This window comes from Trichomycterus rosablanca, chromosome 15 (genome assembly GCF_030014385.1).
Source record: "Trichomycterus rosablanca isolate fTriRos1 chromosome 15, fTriRos1.hap1, whole genome shotgun sequence".
Lineage (NCBI taxonomy): Eukaryota > Metazoa > Chordata > Actinopteri > Siluriformes > Trichomycteridae > Trichomycterus > Trichomycterus rosablanca.
In genome coordinates this window covers 6,048,126-6,069,679 of record NC_086002.1, presented here as the reverse complement: position 1 = coordinate 6,069,679, position 21,554 = coordinate 6,048,126, and the positions used below count along the sequence as shown (strand labels likewise).

The following is a 21,554-nucleotide window of genomic DNA, read 5'->3' as shown; positions in this document are numbered from 1 at the left end:
GCTATGTACATTTATTTTGGAGGGGAGGGGAGGGGGGGGGGGGTCCTTAATGTTTTGACTCACCAGTATATACATTGCTCAAAAAATTACTTAATAATTTTCATTAAAACAAATAAATTGTATCTTGATGAGTGAAAGATTTAAATTAAAAATCTTATACTGTAAAATGTATCTATACTGTTTATAGGTTGGGAAGCTGGAGACATTCATGTAAAATACACTGATTATTTTATCCTTCATTAATGTGTTTTAGTGAATTACATACATTAGATAAAGCATTTCACACTTGCCCTTTGTAAATTGGGAACCATGATGTCTGAATCATGTCAGATTTATTGATGTGTGATTGGTTGCATTTCAACCATTTATGCCTTAATGAAGTGCCATGTAAACACCCCCATATTTGGCTCTCGCTAGTTATAAATAGTATAGTATAGATAGATAGATAGATATTGTTTGGGAATTAATTTAACATTAAAAATGTCCTGTTTGTTAAATGACAGTTCAAAAACCCATCAGCACCCAGGAGCATTCTGGTAATTTATTTGACTATATGCATTCCTGTATTATTGTTTGACTTCTCGTGGTGAGTGTGTAATGACCAAGGCAAAGATGTGGGAGTTATAATTTAGCCTTGATTATGTCCTTGGCAGAGGCAGACATGCAGCAAAGGTGGTAGCTTAAAAAAGCCAAATGGTCTTTATTATAGATCCTTTGCTGAGAAATATTTATAGTTTATAATATTAAGCCTCACTACATATCTGTTACCAGTAGGTGCATCTGAAACACATGAACTCAATAGTTAGGAGGAGTACACATACTTTGACCATATAGTGTATTAGTCTATTAGGCTATTCACATTCTTACAAATGAAAGTAAAGTATTAAATGTTGTACCTTCATGTTTATTTTGTACTTTAACCTGCAATAAATTGGCACCCTGTCCTGGGTCTGCACCCAGTGATACAGGGAAAACTGGACCCATCACAACTCTGACCAGGATGAAGGTAAAGGGTAAAACATAAAAATACAATGAAATTATTGCAAGTATTATTATTAATACAATTATTATTAAAAAAGGATTACTATTATAGATATTATTCATACAATATTATATTATAACAATATACAAAATATAGTTGCACTATTATTATAATTTTTATTATGCTTTTTATTTTTATTTTATTATTATTGTTGTCATGAGCGTTATAATAACAATAATAATCATTATCATCATGACCATCAATATCATCAACATCATTATAATTATTATGATTGTTATTATAAGTAATAGAAGTAGTAGTATTGTTGAGTTTGTTGTTTTTGTCTGGAAAAAATACACAGTACACAAAAACGCCATTAACCAAATTAAACCACTGTATGCGTTTATGCTGCGCAGATTGATCTCTGTTGTTAACACTGTTGCTAATAACAACTTAAAAACCTAGTATTAGTTTAAAGAGAGAGAGAGAGAGAGAGAGAGAGAGAGAGAGAGAACAGTCTGTACTGACAGACTTATTTTGGACTAAATATTTGGTTACGGTTTAGTTGATGTGAAGAAGGGGAAACATCCTCCTGAGTGATTACGCGCACTGACTGAACTGCGTCTTGGCATTTTATTCAAATTATACAGGGAGGCGGGTCCGCCGTGTCTGCGCACGATTCGCCAAATCCGCCCTCGCTGATTGGTCCATCCAAAAGTGCCTGGAGTACCGTGGACCAATTAGACCAATGAGCGTCTGTGTCGGTGAGATTGACAGGCACGCCCCTGAACGGTCGCACCGCCTTATATGACTGTGTGTTTTCCTCCCCGACCGAAGCTGGATGCGTGGAAACGTCACGCGTTGTTTTTCTCCTCGAGTTCAGTTCAGTGTTATTCAGAAGCGCACAGCAGAGGAGCGCCAGTCTGAGCAGCCCGCGTTTTGTTTCACTTTAGTTAGTTTGTCTTTCTTCTTGGTGCTGAAAAAAAGCAAGAATAATACAGTGACTGGGGGGATATTTATAAAGCGAGAGGATGGCGAGTCCGCCACTGACCGGAGGGACTTCGTTATCAAACGTAAACATGCGCGCAAGCGTCAGGAAAAGTGGCTACCTGAAGAAACAGAAACACGGACACAGGAGGTTTTTTGTTCTGAAGGAGCAAAGCGACGGCTTGCCTGCGCGTCTGGAATATTATGAGAGCGAAAAGAAATGGAAAAACAAATCAGCCGCCAAGAGAGTCATTTCTCTGGACTTCTGTCTGAGCATAAACAAGCGCGCCGACGCCAAACACAGGTACTTAATCGCTCTCTACACCAAGGACGAGTATTTTACAGTAGCTGCTGAAAACGAGCAGGAGCAAGAGAGCTGGTACGAGGTCCTCACTGACCTCATGAGCGAAGCAAAAGTCTATGACAGCACCCTGACCAACTCTGCGTCCAGTTTCGTTGGCTTCGACGAGGCGAACTATGGCTTGATCACCCCAGTCAGTGCCACCTACAAAGAAGTATGGCAGGTCAATCTAAAATCCAAAGGACTTGGCCAGACCAGAAACATTACTGGTGTTTACAGGTTGTGCTTATCAAGCAGGTCAATTAGCTTCGTGAAACTTAACTCCGAGGTCCCATCTGTCAGCCTGCAGCTCATGAACATAAGACGCTGTGGCCATTCCGACAGCTTCTTCTTTATCGAAGTGGGCAGATCTGCATCTACAGGTCCAGGTGAGCTCTGGATGCAGGCGGACGACTCCGTGGTGGCACAGAGTATCCACGAGACGATTTTAGAGGCTATGAAAGCGATGAAAGAGCTGTCTGAGTTCAGACCCTGCAGCAGACTCCGCAGCAAAAGCCAGTCCTCGGGGTCCAACCCCATATCTGTGCCCACTCGACGAAACTTGAACAACTTGCCACCCAGTCAGACAGGGTTGGTGAGGAGGTCAAGGACAGACAGCATGGCAGCCTCGTCACCCATCAACAAGTTTTCTTCCTGTCGGATGCGAACAGCCAGTGAGGGCGAAGGGACCATGGCTCAGGCAGTATCGGAAAACGGAAGCCCTATTGCTTGGAGCCACATGAGCAGGTCCAACACTGTTTCATTAGGATGCCGAACATTTGAGCCATTGCTCCTGAATCACAGCAGATCTATGTCCGTGCCTGTGTCTCAATCACCTCACTCTGCTGTAAGCCCACTGAGCCTCTCTTCAACTAGCATGAATGGATCCATCACCACTTCAACTGTACACAAACCTTCCAGTTGCAATGGTTCTGTCTCAGGGTCACCCAGTGACACTGGTTTCCTGTTGTGTGATGACTACGGATCTAGTCCAGGGGATGCAAAGTTTAACCCATTTAACCGAAGCAATACTCCATCATCCTTTTCTGGAACGCCTCCTTCCCGTGACAGCACTGACCTCCATGGGTACATGATGATGGACAATCCATCCAGCCACTCCTTAAAGGTATCCAGCAGGGAGAGACTGGACCAAGATAAATCATACAGGAAGAGAACATATTCTCTTACAACACCTCAGCAACCAAGGGCACTTTCACAGCACTCGTCTGCTTCACTTGATGAATATATGCTGATGAGGGCAGTGTATGCTAATGGACACTCTGCTTCTCCAAAGGTTTCATACCCTGAAGATTATGGGGACATTGAAATTGGCTCCAGTAGGAGCTCAAACGGCAACCGAGACAGTGAAGGCTACATGACCATGACACAAGGTGTCGCACCACAAGGCAGCAAAAATGATCCTTATGTGCCCATGAGCCCAAAGTGTGTTTCAGCTCCCAAACAAATTCTAAACTCCAGGTCCCCCTCTCAGGGTACAGTAAGGCGAGGCACCACCAACTCTCCCAGCATTGGTTCATTGGAGGACAGTGGCTACATGAGGATGTGGTCTGGCTCCAAGTCCTCACTAGAGAGCACAGATGGTAGAGTGACAAATGGCGAATATGTAAACATGTCACCTGTTGATCCATACATCTCAGCAACTCCGCCAGATGACTTCCCTGGAGGGTGTGAGCCAGCACAGCATCCTTCTCCCTCTCTAAGCTCACAATCAAACAAGATTGAATGTCCTAGAAGAGAGGAGGACCAGTATGTTTTAATGTCTTCACAAAGTTATAAACTAGCAGAGGAGTCAAACTACTGTGCAATGTCTACATTAAATCCTACTCACGCTACCATACCCCCCCTCAGGCACAGTCGCACTGATGCCCTACTGCACAGGACACGAATCAACAGACCTAACAGATTATCTCTGGACACGCTGAGAATGCTTCCTAAAATGAATGAACATCCCTTTTCTTGTGAGCCTAAAAGCCCAGGGGAGTACATTAACATAGACTTTGGTGACACTGCACGGTACTCATTGCCCCTGGAGAGCCAAGGTACATCTTCCAGCCTTGACAACAGGAGAAGATCTCCTCTCAGTGACTACATGAACCTTGATCTGAATTTGCATTCCCCCAAATCTGGAGACACCCTTACTAGTCTTCTACATGTCATCCCTGAACCTACCAACTGCTCATCTGAGGAGGCAACGTATTACCCAGGTGAGCAGCTGGGCTCTCCATGCCCACCTCGCACAGATAAAGATGATTATGCTGAGGGAAAGTTTGAAGACACACACATCTCACCCAAATGTATTCCAGAGAATGTTAAAAGTGGTACGATTTGCCCATCTACCGTGATGCAAAGACTTACTCTAGGTGACAAGGGCATGCCTGGGATGGAGGCATTCCTGTTACCAAGCACCAAATTTAACCCTGATGGAGGGGCGAAGGTGATCCGAGCCGATCTGCACGGCCGAAGACGTCACAGTTCTGAAACATTCTCATCCACCACCACTGTTATGCCTGTGTTTCCATCATTCGCCCCCAAGTCCAAGCTGCAAAGCTCTGCTTCTGTTGAAAATGTTTCAGTGCGGAGCAGTGAGTGTTCTGATGAGGAATACGGCAGCCCCATGTGTAAAGAGACCTCCGCGGGATTCCAGCACGGTCTGAATTTTATTGCCTTAAATCAAGAATTGGCAAACTGTGAGACTATGATGGGCTTCAAGAGCAGCTGCAAAGGGGGAATGAATGGATTTCATGACAGCCCCTATGTTTCCTTGGGCTTCAAGGAGACAGCAACCACTGTAAAAGGTGAGTTCTGTTGATGTGTTTTGCTATGGTTAATGCTACTGGCAGTGCAGCTGCAGCATGTTGTACTGGCCTGAAGTATACATCTTAAACATTAAATAGTAGATTTACTTTATTTATACTATGAAATATATTTAAACTGCAAAGACTGATTTGAGCTAGGGAATCTGTATTGTTATATTTACATTCCTTCTAGTTTGCCTTCAAAATTATGCAGAATCAGAATCAGGCTTTATTGGCCAAGTATGCTCACACATACAAGGAATCTTATTCACACAGCTCACTCTCTCCTTAACACACACATTCATACCTGTAAACATAGAAAACATTGTAAACATCAGCATGTGCAATTCACCCCTTCATGTAAATTCGGTACCCAACTTAATAAATACTGATAAATAATCATCAACAAATATGCTTTTAAGACTTAAAATGAAGTGTTTTTTTATTTTTTTCTCAAAACATCACATAGCACTTTGTAGGTGTAAAAATTATGTAATTTAAATGCATATTGTTTTCATAGCTATTTAACAATAACTTAATGCCTACATTGGGTTAAATCTCAAATATATCTGTTTTACCATTTGTATCTATTATTTTGACTGCCATAAATTGAAGAGAAAAGGCAATTAAACAATTGTGTGCAATTATAGGGACAGTGGTAGCCTAGTAGGTAGAGCTTTGGGCTATCAACCGGAAGATTGGTGGTTCAGATCCAGGCTCTGCTATGCAGCCACTGTTGGGTCCTTGAGCAAGGCCCTTAACCCTGTCTGCTCCAGGGGCGCCGTACGATGGCTGACCCTGCACTCTGACCCCAGCTTCCAAACAAGCTGGGATATGCGAAGAAATTATTTTGTTGTACTGTACACCTGTATATGTATATATGACAAATAAAGGCTATCTTATTGATATCTTATTTATATTTTAATTTTATATTTGTAATAGATATTATTGTGAATTATTATAAAAACAAATTACAAATTATATCAGTTGCTTAATTGCATCTTTGTACCAGCTGTCAGTAAAAAAAGTTAAACAATGTAGTTAACAATGTGGTCACATGCATCTTTTGCATTTATTTTGTGCACACATTATTGACGACAGTGATAGTCTGAGACGTGCAAACTAATAGCCTGCACCTAAAAGCGATTAATCTGCGTTATGCAATGCTTTATACATGCAGAATAACCTGTGTCGGGTGTGTTTACTTGCTCGGTGCGGGTCAGGACGCTGTTTGTGTTTTTTTATTTTGAGGGGTTCAGAGGAATCTGAAACGTGCGGAACGTGCAGAGCGCCTGTGTTCGTGTGCACGTGTACGTGTGTGTGTGTGTGTGTGTGAGCGCGCATGCGCGTATTCTACTTTTACAGCTTTTATAAAATGTACCAAACAATTACAATCCCAGTTTGTGGGCTTAATGCTTGTAGAAGTAAATGGTTGGTAAACTATCAATAAGCACTATTTTTAGATGACGAGGGAACCCAGGGTTTGTTTTGAGGCTCCATTTACTCATTGTTTTGGTTCTCTGAGGTGGACTGACTGGTCAAGCTGTTTAAAAAAGTGCTTCTCTTTTACTACAAATCTGATTTTAAAACTCCTGAATATCATTCAGTACTGTTTCTAAATTTTCACAGCTTTAATACAGTTTATTAGAATAAAACATCATATTAGAAACTATTGTCAGATCCTATTTTGTGTCAATACTGGCATTTTGCATTGGTATCAGCTCCAGTACTGATACATAGTTAATTATTTAATGTTAGCACCCGTACATATATTTTGCCTTACTGTAGATTAGTGCCTGTGGTTTATGAATTGCTTGGATATTTTTTTCTTGTGATCTTGAAATTGATCAAAATTGGTGGTCAGCTGTGCCTGGTCAACAATGTTCATGCATTCTCTCTCATCTTATTTCCATTGTCTGATGTGGTTGGATTAATGAAGCCGCTGTACAAAACATGTTTACATGTAGCTCACTTTCACTTTTACTATTTAATAGTAACCGGTATGTCTTTTATGCCGAGACTTCTCTGACATCCTCAGTCATTTGCCTTTTTATCGCTGGGTGTGTGCAATGCACCGCTCTACTGCATGTTAAAAACATGCTGTAATGGCTAATCTCTGTGCCTGAGGCATTTCACCATAAACGCTGTTTTCACATGTGGCTCAGCACTGTGTTGTATGCGCTGTGGCACGTACTTCAAATTGTTTCCATCCTCCCTTGGGTCCAAATGTCCAATGTTGGTTGAGCAGTGGCCAATGAAAGTGAGGGTTTGTTAGCTGAGTAAGTTTTAGTGTGTTTTTCACTGGGGTTAGGAATGCAGGTAATGCTGAGAAAGCCGTTTTCCAAGAGAGGGGGCAAAGGGGTGAAATCAAGTGTGAGTCTTTGTTGGTCAGTGCTTTGAGGGTTTACATTTGGAATTCTCAATGTAGACGGGTGTTTGAAGAACAAGAAATGGTTGGTTTTAGTATTTTTACATACATTCACACTAATGTAGTCCTTTTCAGATTTTATCAGGTATTTTATTCTTTTAATGGTCATTTATACATAACCTTCAGACATTCTACTGAAGTAAAGTGAATATTGTATTTCTAAAAATATATTTGGGTAACTAAGGTATTAAGTGCATGTCTACTTTTTCTTTAAGTGTGGTCGTCCTAAAAATAACCGAAGTGGATAAAAGTTAGACTGCATCCCAAACCACATGTCATTAATAGCATGTAAGGACAGTACACGTTACAAAGAGGGTACAGGTACTGGACTGGCATACCTGGAGAATTCAGAAACAATAAAATGCAACAACAACAGCCCCATACTTAACCTTAAGATGTGTTTGCAGGAAGAATGGGACAAAATAACACCTGAAACACTTCAAGTGTTGTGAGATGGGATGGCACCATTGCAAAGTGGTAAATGCTTTATCATCCAGCTTTTTTGGAATGTGTTTCAGGCCTGAAATGCATGAATGGATATATATTAACAAATAAAATAAAAGTTGATCAGACAAAACATGAAATATAGTAAGGTAATACTGCCTGTAATTAAATAAAAGTCAATGTAAGAAACACTTTTTATTTTTATTTGCATTTTGCATACTGTCCCAACTTTTTCTGATTTGGGTTTGTACGTGTAATCATACTCCACTTATTTTTCTTTTTCCCCATATTTTATTTATACACCTTTCACTGGCAAAATCTCCTGCGCTCCTGCACCCACACAAACAGTGTGCTACTGACAAGCATTAAAATGGATAGAATAGATTTCTAGTTTCAGACATGCTGGCTTGTTTACTCCAGTTTATACCAAGGGTAAAAAGTACACAGGGAAAGAAAAGAAAGGGCAAAATGCCAGCGGCTGCACAGGTCCCAGCTGAACAACAAACTGATGGTGGCCCAGCATTTTCCTCAGATCAAAGTGCTTACTGTTTAACTCTAGTGCTTGTAAGGGTTTTCTAATAAGCCTCTGATGCAGATAAGGGGGCTAGAGAGATATTTTGAAGGGTGTAGAGGACACAGTTTTAAAAGACAAAGTTTTATTTTGGAAGAAGCCTAAACAGTTTAGATTTATTGTCTGTCTGACTACATTATTATGTGAAATTACAAAGAACTGTCTGTAAACAAATGCTAGATATTAGAGAGGAAGTAATAAACTAATCAGCACCCGTTCAGAATGAGAGTTAATCAGAATGAAATAATTGATTAACTATGTGTAATGAATTAGATACGGCCAGTTTGTTATCGTTAAGTGACTAGTGCTGTGCATTTGTATGGGTTGCCAAACTTGTTTGCGCTTCCCTTCAGCCCAAACAGCACAGAGGTCACTTGAAATGAAGTGAACAGCCTTTCACCCTTCATCTGGCTCTGTGTGATATGCATGCTACTGCCACGTGAATCAGTAAAGTCGGAGCCTTGTTTACGGCTGAGAGGTGAAACAGATCTCTAGATATAAGCTTTATCAGATTCAGCGAGGTGAAAAGGAAGTCAAAGTCTTTCGCCCTCTAATTTTCTCTGTTTTTGTGTCTTTGAGGGATCTTAGGCCTCCTTGAGGTTGTGTCTGTATGTGTGTATGGCAGATGGCCAGGCAGGACGGATTGTGCGCGTGAGTGCACCTGCTGCTCCACTCACTGTGGGTCCAATATTAGACATGGCAGCGGCACAGACAATGCACTAATGACAGCACACCATCTGCTTCGGCCCCAGGACAGGGGCCAGTAGTGCTCGTCCCTTAGAAAGAGAGACCCGGAGGGCTTAGGAGAAAGGGAATAATAATCGGTGGAAGAATTAGGGAGATTGAAAAGCCAGAGAGAAAACTATTAAGATAAGGAGAGGGTAGGCGGTGGGGTATTGCACATGTGCCAGTTCAATATCTGCCTTTACCATAACCCTAATGTATTAAATAATTAAATAATATTCTGTATAAATATGTATCCCCATAACTCAAGCAGAGAACAGTTTATGCATTTACATTAATTAAATCTTAAAAGACAACACTGTTAGGTTGAATAACTGAAACCATAAACAGTAAACCAAAAACTTAGCTGGTGTCATTGCACCTTTTGCTGTCACAAGCAAATAGCCCTGGATAAGTAAACTGTCCCAGAGGCAGCATGACAGATTATAACAATGCTGGGCGTGAACGGTGCTGGTTGTTGTAGCGGTGGTCCTGCTCATTCATTGCAGTCCATGACTTGGTCTGGGTTTCCTTTCTTTACTCATTCTAAGAACTGGGTTCTCACTGGTGATCTGAGCAGCTTGCCATATTGTGACATCCAGTTATCATCGCTATTCCTTTTCTATTCACTTTCTCTATTGCGGGCTGCAGATGTTTTTGTCTTTTATTTGTTATTTTGTTGATTTCTGTTATTGTGGCCACCACTTGTATTTTTCCTTAATCCTGTTTGTGGCTTTTTAGCCACAGTGTTGTTCTACCTTGCCTGAGCATCCTGTGTATTGGGTTTATTTTTAATTCTTGCAGGTGCAGGGCAACATATATATCAACATAAGCACCTACGTAGGCACTGGGTCTGTTTCGATAAAAGTGGTCATCTTTACGCGTAGCACTAACTCACCCCTGCTGTGAGGTGAGGAGCCTGCAGGACCTACGAGCATGCTCAGTGTAGTAGTATCATCCTTTCTGTAGTACACATTTGCTTATTTTTTTCCAGTTTCTGGAAAACACGTATAATACCCTCCCTTGCTAAAGTGCTAAACCCATTTTGACCTGTTGTTTTGCTGCTCTGCTCTCACTCACTTTCTTTCCTCCCACGTGTACTTCCGCCCCCGTTGGCTTCCTAATGCCATTCATTTCCATTAGTGCTGTTTGTCTGTGGACTGACTGACTGCACTGAACGGGATACAGGGAGGGAGGGCTAGCTTAGCTGTGTTAGAGTTAATTGTCAGGCTGCAGGGAATTGGGGTGTCTAAAAACCCCTTTTCTTTTGACTCTGTGCCAGCACTGATGATGCTGGTGATTTTTTTTAAACAGCTTATCAGTTAATGCTGATGTGCACAAGTTTCTCTTTTAGTAACTCTGTAATACTGATATTAGAGACAGTTATTTATGTCCACTTCCTGGAAGACTGTTTCGTGTCTTTTCTAGATTATCATTTATATTTTTGCATAATTAAAACTTATCATCATTATTTTCATTTTGATGACTATGTCGAGTGTGGCGTATGGATTGGTGTGCAGCCCTGAGAATAATCAGCATGAGTGAGAGGGGTTGGGGCACGTTCAGAAATGTTGTTTTGTAGGTTTTTAAAATATTTCCACCAAACACGTCACTACATTCAAACAGTGGCTAAGTGGGTAGCACTGTCGTCTCACAGCAAGAACGTCCTGGGTTTGATCCCCAAGTGGGGCGGTCCAGGTCCTTTCTGTGTGGAGTTTGCATGTTCTCCCCGTGTCCACGAGGGTTTCCTCTGGGTGCTCCGGTTTCCTCCCACAGTCCAAAGACATGCAAGTGAGGTGAATTGTTAAACATGATGTTAAAATCCTAATAAACAAACAAACAATCACTACCTTCAAATATTCAGTTCAGTCGCTAAAATGTCTGTGCATTGATGCAGGTTTGATTTTAAAAGAAAATCCCTGTTTAGTATGTGTTCTTACTGCGTAAACAGGCTTTCGTGGTAGCAACGATTTCCCTATTAGTCTCCCAACCTGAAACCTAAAAACATTACCCTAAACATCCAGTAGTGTAACACTAAATCCTGTTATTAGCCGTATTTAAATATCCTTAAAAAGTCAGTGGCCATTCAGATTTCCCCTTCCTTGAATAAACTAAGCCGGGATGTTCCCGCCTAAGAAAACGGCTACAGCGTCAACATTACCCACATTTAGCTTGGGACAGGAGAAGGGGATTACGCTCAAAGGAGGCAGAGGGATTAGACATTGTTCAGCAGCTTGCTGTGAGGCGGATAAGAGGTGTTTACACACATACCCACTGAAGCTCCTGCAGGTCTACAACAAACCTGTCCTCAAGTGGATCTAACATCTTTGAAGCTTGTTGCTAACATAAAGCAGACTTTAGACATTTAGACTCTTTATTAAGCCCATGGCATGTTATGATGTCTGACTGAGCCGGGTGACCCTGCACTCTCCAGCTAGTAGTTTTATAACATTGCTACCCAGAAAGGCTTAAATGAGCAGATACGTGGCAGTTGCAGTGGTTATGCTGTGCAGATGCTCACTGCATAACTGCATAATCTTTTCCTGCTAGTGCTACTTTAAATGTATTATTTATTTCTTAATGTTAAAGATCAGACTGAATGTTTATTTATTTATTAGGATTTAAACGTCTTGTTTTACACTTTGGTTACATTCATGACATGACAGGTATTTACAGGTTACACATGATTTAATGGAAAATCCACACTGGGAGGACCCGGACTACTCCACCTGGGAATCAAACCCAGGACCTTCTTACTGTGAGGCGACAGTAATAACTATCGACAAGCAAACACTTGGACAAGCAATACATCTCCTAATTGCTGTCTTGGTTTTCAGAATCTAGTAAGACAGTGTTAGCTACCAGACCTGCACTATTTAGAATGCATTGTTTTGGGGCATGTTATGCACACTGGATACATCCTGAATCCAATCCTAATGCACGAAATTTGCCTTTAGGACTTTACTGTTAAACTCCAGGAGTTACTTGTGGGTAAAACAGTCTAGCTATTGGGGAGGAACACTTGTCAGTGCAGTAAAAAACGTGCCAAGCCTGGTATGTGGACCACATCTGCTGTGGCGACCCCTAAATACAGGAGCAGCCAAAATACAAAAATTGCACTACATAATATAACAAAATATACTAAAGAAATTTGGTTTTCTGGACACCCATGTTGGTTGTGATCTTGCAGTACTGGTTTATTTCTTGGCGCTATGAGGTGGCAGTGCTACCCATTAAGCTATTGTGCTGCCCTCAGATGGAATACTAATAAAATGTATCATAATACTTTTGATGTTTTAATGTGGCTTGCTTGCTGTCAATATGGTAGATATTGTCTAGGCATATCAGTACAAAGTTTTCATTTCTAATTTCTGGAATGCTTGGTGTCTAATAGTTCACACTCTGACTAATCCCTGTTGGTCTGCGGTTTTAAATATATCAGTATTTTATGGAAGTAACCTCTTACTAAGGTAAAGAACATGGGCTTGCAGTGTATCGTGATCAGTGGAGGAACGCGCTGTATGTACTTAGGGTAATTATAGCCTGAGAGAGGTGAATCTTTATTGAGAATAAACATGTGGCTGTGTAGGCTGGCTGCGGGAAGAGGAGTAGAAGCTTAGAAAAAGCCTGGTAATTACAGAGGAACTTGCCCTCCAAGTGTCTATAATGTGTCTTTATGCTGTGTAAAAGTGACCTGGTTCATTCTGTAAGGTTCTAACTTGTCTAACGACAGGATGTGATTGTAGATTTATGAGACACCTTTAACCAAACAGACCTACATTTGAAAAAGAATACAATCCAAGCAAGTAAGCACGGAGGGCCTGCCATTTTTTCAGTTGTGAGCAGCAATGTTTAAGGCATGTGTACCGGTCACTAGCACAGCTGAGTTTAATACTTTAATCTCAGTGGTGGAAGGTCAGTGCATTAGACCAGATTCTGATTTATAAGCTTATGATGCACTTGGCTTGTACACAATGAATCAACAGTTTAATTTTTTGTGCTTCCAAATATTCAAATCCAATTAAAATGTAATATAGATCAGTAAATACACAGCCATTATGCTATGTTTGAGGAGGGGATGGCCAAACAGCCTCGGCATTTGGAGGTGCATGTGGCAGTGTGCTCTCAGTTCTGGTCCCAAGCCCAGATAAAAAAACGAGGGTTTTGTCAGGAAGGGCATCCATCGCAAAACTGGGCCAGATCAGGTATGCAGACTCATAAAATTTGGGAACAGCCAAAAATAAGTGACACTTCTCCTTTCACTTGTCTTGTTGCCCTTGTCCCTATTTATAACACAAAAAAAATTAAATATAAACTCAATTAAAATGTGATTTTTTTTTTCTCATTTCAATCGTTTTTCATGTTTTACCACTTCCTTATCCAGATCAGGGTTGCAGTGGGTCTGGTTTTCAGATAGTTCATTTTCCTGCTGAGTTTTATCAGTGAGCTGAACAAGTCTGAGAAATAATGTAACAGAGTAGAGGGTTAACTAAAGATTTGTGGATCCTTCCTGGCCTGTTTTTTTCTCTTCTAAACCCTCAGCAGTTTTTGAAGGAGTATGTGCCCTATGGGGCTTAAACCAGCTTCATGTGCCAGCTTCAAGGCCATTGAGCCACTTCAGAATGAACAGCATTACAATAGTGTTTTATCTCCTAGGACTGTGGATTAATGCCTAGGCTACTCTTTGAGGACACATAAACCGAAATGGTCTCTAATATATGCTGGATCAGCTTTTTATGATGTGCAGAAGCCCAAATTAGAGGCAGAAAACATGAAAAAGTGGTGCGATGAGAAACGGTTCTAACGGTTCTAAACATCTTAGACATAAATAAGACTGAAAATAGAAAAAAGCAAAGTTACGAACAAATTGCATAGGTAGGGATGATGGATTATCCTCTGCAACTCAGTTGTATACTTCTTGCATAGCTTGCATGTAGCTGCATCCTTAAAGTCAATTTGCTCTCCTTTCTTTGCTGAAGGGTTTTTTAGCCTGCGGCCAACAATGCATGAAGGTGTGTCACGCCGTTTTGTACTTATATACCAACACATATACCTAATATCACTGTACATTCATGCATTTTTGCAGCCTTTGAGATGGGCACTGTTGCGAACCATCTAAAGAATTACGTCTCTAGTCAAGTCCTGGCAGTGGAATAACAATTAATTTAAATGCCCGGCCAATAATTTACTCTTATATTTACATATAATTAGATAATGATTGCTGTCCTTTACTCAGGCCCTTGATGGCTCAGCAAGAGTTGGACATTTTCTCAGTCAGTGACTGTAATTCCAGAGGGATTATAACTGGGATTACTCTGTCTGTAGTTTGCACTATCAGACCAGGTTGATGTGAGCTCCTCTCACTACTCCATTTTTATCCCAGTGGGTTTTAAACGTGACTGTGCATAAACGGTTAATCTTCGTTATACCATCTGTATATGAGAAACTAGCATTAGAGAAGCTAGTGTTTGCGCTTGAGGTTAGCAGCCTGAGGCCCGAAGTGGGCAAAAACAAACACTAGCGTACAGATAGTCAGACCTGTAGCACCTGAGATCACTCCCATAGCTCTTTAATAACATTAGCCCATTTTCCAATTAAAGCTATCCTATGATACAGATCCTTAGAATAGAAGTTTGAGTCTGGAAATAGGAGTTAAACTAGAGGTTTTAAAGTAATTACTAGCATGTTTTTATCCATATGAAATCATTTACAGTGCTGTGAAAGAAATGCTTTCTCTCTCACTCACTCTCTCTCATTTTCTTAACCGCTTATCCAATCAGGGTCGCGGGGGGGGGGGGGGGGGGGGGAGCCTATCCCAGCTTTACAATGGGCGCAAGGCACACAGTAACACCCTGGACGAGGCGCCAGTCCATCGCAGGGCAGACACACATACACACACACATACATACACACACCCATTCACCTATAGGGCAATTCAGTGTCTCCAATTAACCTGACTGCATGTTTTTGGACTGTGGGAGGAAACCGGAGCTCCCGGAGGAAACCCACACAGACACAGGAGTGCTTTCTATAGGACTTAAAGTCAAAGACAACAAAGATAAGTAAATGCAAGGCCAGGCTTCTATCTGCTTAAACAGGAAGAGATCTTCAAACAGCTTAGTAGCTCGCTCCTTCTTGGCAAGGCTGTGGCTATGAAGATAAGACTTTGGACAAGGTTAAACTCAATGTGTCATTGATGTGTAAATAAGTGGCATATTTTAACAAAAATTTATGTGGTTTTAATTTATTTGCCCCCATAAAGTAGGAAGTGAAGAGTACTGTATTTTGCACATGCCACATTTCATTTCATTTTTATGATTTACCACTGCATTATACTGGTCAGGATCGTGGCAGGCCCAGCTTCCTCAGAATCACTGGGCACAATGCAAGACAGGATGTAAATCCACCACTAAATCTACTGTAGTGGGTTAGAGTAATTTACCGCGGCTCCACCTTATTCTTTTTTTATTTTTAATTTGACCAGTAGTGTCCAACCTTTTGCATAAGACTTAACCACAATGATTCCCAAAACATGCTGCTTTAGCCTGTCATGTTGAGCATACCCTGATGTTAAATATTATTAGGTAAAGACTTGGTTTATGTTATGGTTTGTGAAAGACTAAGATACAACATTTAACTGTGTTTTTCTTTTCTTCTCAGATTAAGCATCACAGATATTCATGGAAACTCAGATCAGAAGAGGCTGCAACCACGGCCACAGCTGATCTATGCTGCTGTCGAACTTTATAAACCTCACCCGATGTTCCTAAGGGTGATCCTGTCTAAGCTGGACACTTTAATTCTGGACATTTGGGCAAATATGGACAAACAGGGATTCCATGTTCTGCTCTGTTCTTCAGGAACTGCACTTTGCTGCTAGGTGACAACGGTCACAAAGTTGTGTTGTGTATATTGTATAGAATATTTTTATTGTTGGTAACACATAAATGAATTATTCTTGGTTGGCCTTGGCCTAGTGAATGGAATAGTCACCCCTTATCACCCTATGTTCAGAATGTGTAATATATATATATTTACAACAGACACAAACCTCGGCAAAGGTATATATTTAATGATTTATTTATTTATGCCTAGTAAAATATTTACAATGCACATTAATGATATTTTCCTGAATAAAAATAACCCAAGAACCCACTACATGTCCTACCTCAGGAAGAGTCATATGTAGGTGTACGAAATTCCGACATAATGTAGTGTCCCTGCATTACCAGTCCAAAGCCTTACTGTTTTACTGAGAATTTACTGAAACACTAATTTGGACCTAAGAAATCCTAAAAAACTGAAATTATTATATATTCTATTTTTTTAACGAATACATAATTTACCCTTTACTAATGAGTTTCTATATGAGAGGCCACTCGATGTGTAATATGAAAATATGCAAGTCTAACCACATGGTTAATGCACATAATGACGAATGCTTACCCCTGCAGATTAAAACATGAGTATTATTTTTATGACCAATTATATATTTATAGTTATATATGTTGTCTTATACTGTTCACAAGTAGCGCGGTAAAGGGATTTTACTCTAAATGTTCACAGTGGAACAGCCACCACACTGAATACCTCCACTTCTTTTTTTCTTGATCATGTCTTCACTAGTGATATCAGTTGTGGTAAAAACGGCTGTTTGGTTTGATTTAAGCTGCAGTCACACCAGCTTTTTGTACGAATCGCAGCGATCAGTGTTTCCACTGTACGAACTAACAGAAGAATTTGTGTAGAGTTTAACATTGTTGGAGTCCGACCAACAAATTCATATCACTGACCAATTTCATTGCTTTCCTTTGTTGACCTCTAAAAAAAAAACAGTGTGTCAGGTTGCAACAAACAAAGCAAGCCCAAACGTAGCAGTTTAATATTTGGTATTAGACACAATATCACCCAACCTGTCTAAACATTTTGTCAGTAAATGCAGTGACGTGTTTATGAGTCATTTAAGCCGCTAAATAAGACGCTGTAACTGTGATACATCTGTGTTTTTTATTTATTTATTTATTCATTTTAAAGCTTTAAGGCTCTCAAGTTAGCTCAGCTTGCTAACTCTGTAAATGAGCCGATAAAATTCCAGTTAGCCTTAGCTGAAGTCACAGCTAATTATTAACTTTGCTTCTGTAACAGAACATTTGTGGTTAACCTTCTCAGTCTGACTTCATCCATTTTGCAAGGTTCTGGTGTGACTGGGGCTTAAAACTTTAGGGGGGATTAGGGGGATTGTGTTGTAGCAGAAAATACTATTTACTAAACCAGGAAACGCATGTGTGAGAAAAAATAGAGCTGTCAGTGCCAACAGTGACGTCACTGTGTATTGTTCAGGGAAAGAACTTGACGCTCGTGTTGGTGTCGGTGAGGAAGCAATAAACTAGGGGCTGCATGTTTTTACAGTGAATAAGCAGTCGGGATGTATGGTACGAGTACGACTAGATAAATTACAGTCCACTGCTTAATATGTAAAATAATATGCCTTTTCCCATAAACATATATCAAAGTCAAATAATGTAATTTAATCATTTGTTTAAAGCTTACTGCTATGGAATTACCAAACGTAACTATTTTCCTTTAAGTGAAGCCCATGGTGAATTTATGCTTCACAGCGAGCTGCCAGTCATTAACAGCCGATACTGTAATTGCATGCAACTCTAGATTGTAACACAAATGAATGTAGAGCTCGTAACCAACCTAGGGTATGACAAACAACCCACAATTAAAACAGAATTATAGCTGTAAAACATATAGCTGTGCTATATCAGTGAAGCATTTTGATCAGTGAAACTTCCATCTGAAATTAATAAGGACCTTAAATAGTAAAGCAAAATTCATCGCTTTATTCTGGTCTGGGTTGTAATGGGTCCAGTTTTACCCTGGGAGCAAGGCAGGAATAACTTATGGCAATTATATCTGTGTTGCAGCTCTGAGATTCAAATTCAGATCTCAGCTGTGGTGGGCTAGCATAACATTCCACAGCGTCACCCAAACGCCCCACTATCCAATTAAGCAAATACACAAATTTAAGTACAAATACTCTAGTTAACTTCTAACATAAATATCTCACCATACAAGAAAATTCCTGAGAGGCACTTAATTACTTGATTTGAGGGCCGATCCTGCTTTTAGGTACCATCCATTTACCCTCTGTATGCAATATTTACACACAAGAGACGAGTTAGTTTACAAGGAGAAACCAAATGTGTAAAGATTATTAAAGTATTTGTTGTTGATTTTACACTGAGATTGATTTTATGATATTTTTACATTCTTTCTGCCAACTTAATGGAACTTACATTGAACAGTGTTGGAAAATAATATATAGTATCAAACATACACACACACACACACACACTTATTGACCACTTTATTCAGCACACCTGTTATGTCTGTTCATTCATTGATTTTTTTTTAAGCTATACAATACATATGACTGTAGCCCATCTGTCTCTCTGTTCACTTTGTCACCCTCTGAACCCCATTTGTCAATCAAAAGTGAACATCATAGAGACCTTCACTAAACAAATAATCTTTGGGTGGTGGACCGTTTTTAAACTGCAATGGCACCAACATAATAATGACATGATGATGTAAGTTGTTCTGGTATTAGTTTATCAGGTGCAGCAGTGTTGTTGGGATCTTTAAGTACTGTTTAAACTTACTAGCTTTTTTTTATTAGGAACACATACACTGATGTGTGTTAATTTTCCTTTACTCTTTTCTGATCCCAGGACACGGATGGGTTGCCATGCCGTGTTATTACCAGGCTAATGTCATCACAGCGCTAAGAATGATCCACCACCCAAAGTTTAGTTGATCGGGGTCTTATGGGTACCCCTTTTGAATAATAATAGTGATAAACAGGTGTGACAAAGACTACAGAGCAACAGATGGGCTACAGTCAATAACTGAATACCCACAAAGTCCATCAGTGAATGTACTTGTCAGATAGGTGTACCTAATTATGTGCTGGGTGAGTGCATACATATGTACACTACATGGCCAAAAGTATTTGGATACCTGACCATGAGCTTGTTGGACATCCCATTTCAAAAACAAATGCTATTAAAATAAAGTGATCTCTTTGTGATCTTTTCAGCTATAACATCAGTCAATCTACTGAAAAAGCTTCTCACAAAACTTGGCTGGGCACTGATTTTGTTCAAGAAAGCTTCAACTGATGTTCCAGTTCATTCCAAAGCTGTTTAGTCAGAGCTCTGTGCAGGACACTGGAGCTTCTTTAAATTGAGCTTGTTTTGTGTAGTCATGCTAGAACAGGAATGTGGCTTCCCCAAACTGTTGATGCAATGTTGGAAGCATAGCATTTCCTTAATATCACTGATTTATTACACCTGTTAGCAACTGTTCTGGCTGAAACACATAAATTCATTAATTAGAACGGTTGTCCCAATACCTTTGTCCATGTAGTGTATATGTGTGTGTGAGAGACTGAACCTGCTGTCTTCCATTGTACAAATTTCATTTCAGTCTGCTGTTCATTGTGATGCTTTATTGCTATTAAGAGATCTTAGTTAAATAAACATTTTATTTATGTTGATAAAGAATAGGCACATGCAATAATTAAATAAATATTATCTTTTAAAATTAGACCTAAAATCGTGTCCTGTTTATGAACCATTTACTTTACCTATCACGGGCCTTATTGTTTTGTAAGACAAACTTTTTGAACTGTAAACACATTTAATAATAAGAAATTGAGGATTTCTGAAATGATTAGTAAAAACTGATTAGTTCAATAAAATGGACACTGTGTCATTATTGTGAAACACAAAAAACAACAACAGCTTTCACATGTGGAGAAACATCTGCTTGTAAAATGGGAATTAGATGTTCATGGCTGGTACAAATTACAAAAATAAGACTACAGTGCACATTGACAGGCAACATCCATAAATGCTTTGTTTTCTGGGCTCAAACTCACCTGAAATGGACAGAAGAACAATGGTTTGATGAGCTGACTCTTCAGATTGTTCACGTAAATCAAGGACTTTGTTAAGGGCTAAAGAAGAAAAGGACCATCAAGACAGTTATTAGTGTAAGGTTTAAAAACCATGGTATAGATGTGTATTAGCCCTCAAGGCATGAGTAACTTGCAAATCTGTGAGGGCACCATTAATGCTAATAATATATTCACATTTTAAAGCAACATACTTAATCAAACCTTCTTGACTGCTGTCTAAACCTGACAAATGTGTTCCACATTATGAAGAGCAAAAATGTGACAACACATGCCCTGGACATTTGCCTGACTGAAGAATGGCTACACAATCTTTTTTTTACAATTGGATTTTTGTTTGGTAACCAAACGATTTATGTTAATGTGTTTTTTAAGGAAATGTAATACAGTCATTAAGATGCTTCTGTTCCAACTTTTTCGGGAATATGTTGCAGGCATCAAATTTTGGAATGTATGTAAAAGAAAAATAGTTCATAAAGTACTACATTATGTTTTGTACTGTTCTAGTTTCATTTTTATTAACATTTTACAAGCTGTACCATCGTTTTGAACCTGAGGTGTATATATAATATTGGGTTATGTCTTTAAATGGTTTTCATTAACTTGTATACTGGTCCAACAAACTTAAACACATAAATTTAAGTAAAAGTTTACCAAATCAATCATTTAGCCAAACAGTGTACTGTCAAAGCTCATTAAAAACACATCAACTAAAATAACACTCGGTACCGGATATTTCCATGACTATAGCTCTGGAGGGAATAGAGGAAGTACAATGCATTTCATTCATAAACAAAACAAGCTAATTACTTCCGGTAGGACAGACAGATAAAAAAAAGAGCAGAAGCGGAACAGTTTTCCAGGCTCAGCGAGAATGAGCAGGATGTTGCTTGAGAAGACTGGCTGAAATCAACCTGGGCTCCAGCTGCCCTTTGAGAAGAAGTCAGCAGGAAGCTAACAAAGTGCAAATGACGCCCTTCTGGCTCTCATTGTTAAATGTGGCTCCTTGATGAATTTAGAGTCAGCTAAAACAACTACAATGAAAACTGAGTAACAGGGTGTTAGTGTTGTGGGTGTAGTTGTAGCCTAGTGGTTAAGGTACTTGACTGGAATTCGGAGGGACAGTAAACAAACTCACGTTACCTTAAATATTACATTAATTGCTCTGTCAATAATTGGTTACTCAATAAATGAATAAATTTTTTTGCGGTGGGTCCATTTTCCAGGAATTACCAGGCGCAATGCAGTAACACACTCCTGACAAGCCAGCAATCCA

General features: G+C 39.8%; 1 protein-coding gene across 1 annotated transcript; it reads left to right on the top strand.

Annotated features, from left to right (window-relative positions):
* The first annotated feature begins 1,823 nt into the window (after nucleotides 1–1,823).
* Nucleotides 1,824–19,908, top strand: irs2a (insulin receptor substrate 2a). Its single transcript, XM_063009343.1, has 2 exons — nucleotides 1,824–5,125; nucleotides 15,952–19,908. Exons 1-2 carry the CDS (start codon nucleotides 2,014–2,016, stop codon nucleotides 15,954–15,956), a joined length of 3,117 nt encoding a protein of 1,038 aa, XP_062865413.1. The 5' UTR covers nucleotides 1,824–2,013; the 3' UTR covers nucleotides 15,957–19,908.
* Nucleotides 19,909–21,554: the final 1,646 nt, after the last annotated feature.

Excerpts from the sequence above, each read along its gene's own strand:
- irs2a (XM_063009343.1), top strand. The coding sequence starts at position 2,014 with ATGGCGAGTCCGCCACTGACCGGAGGGACTTCGTTATCAAACGTAAAC.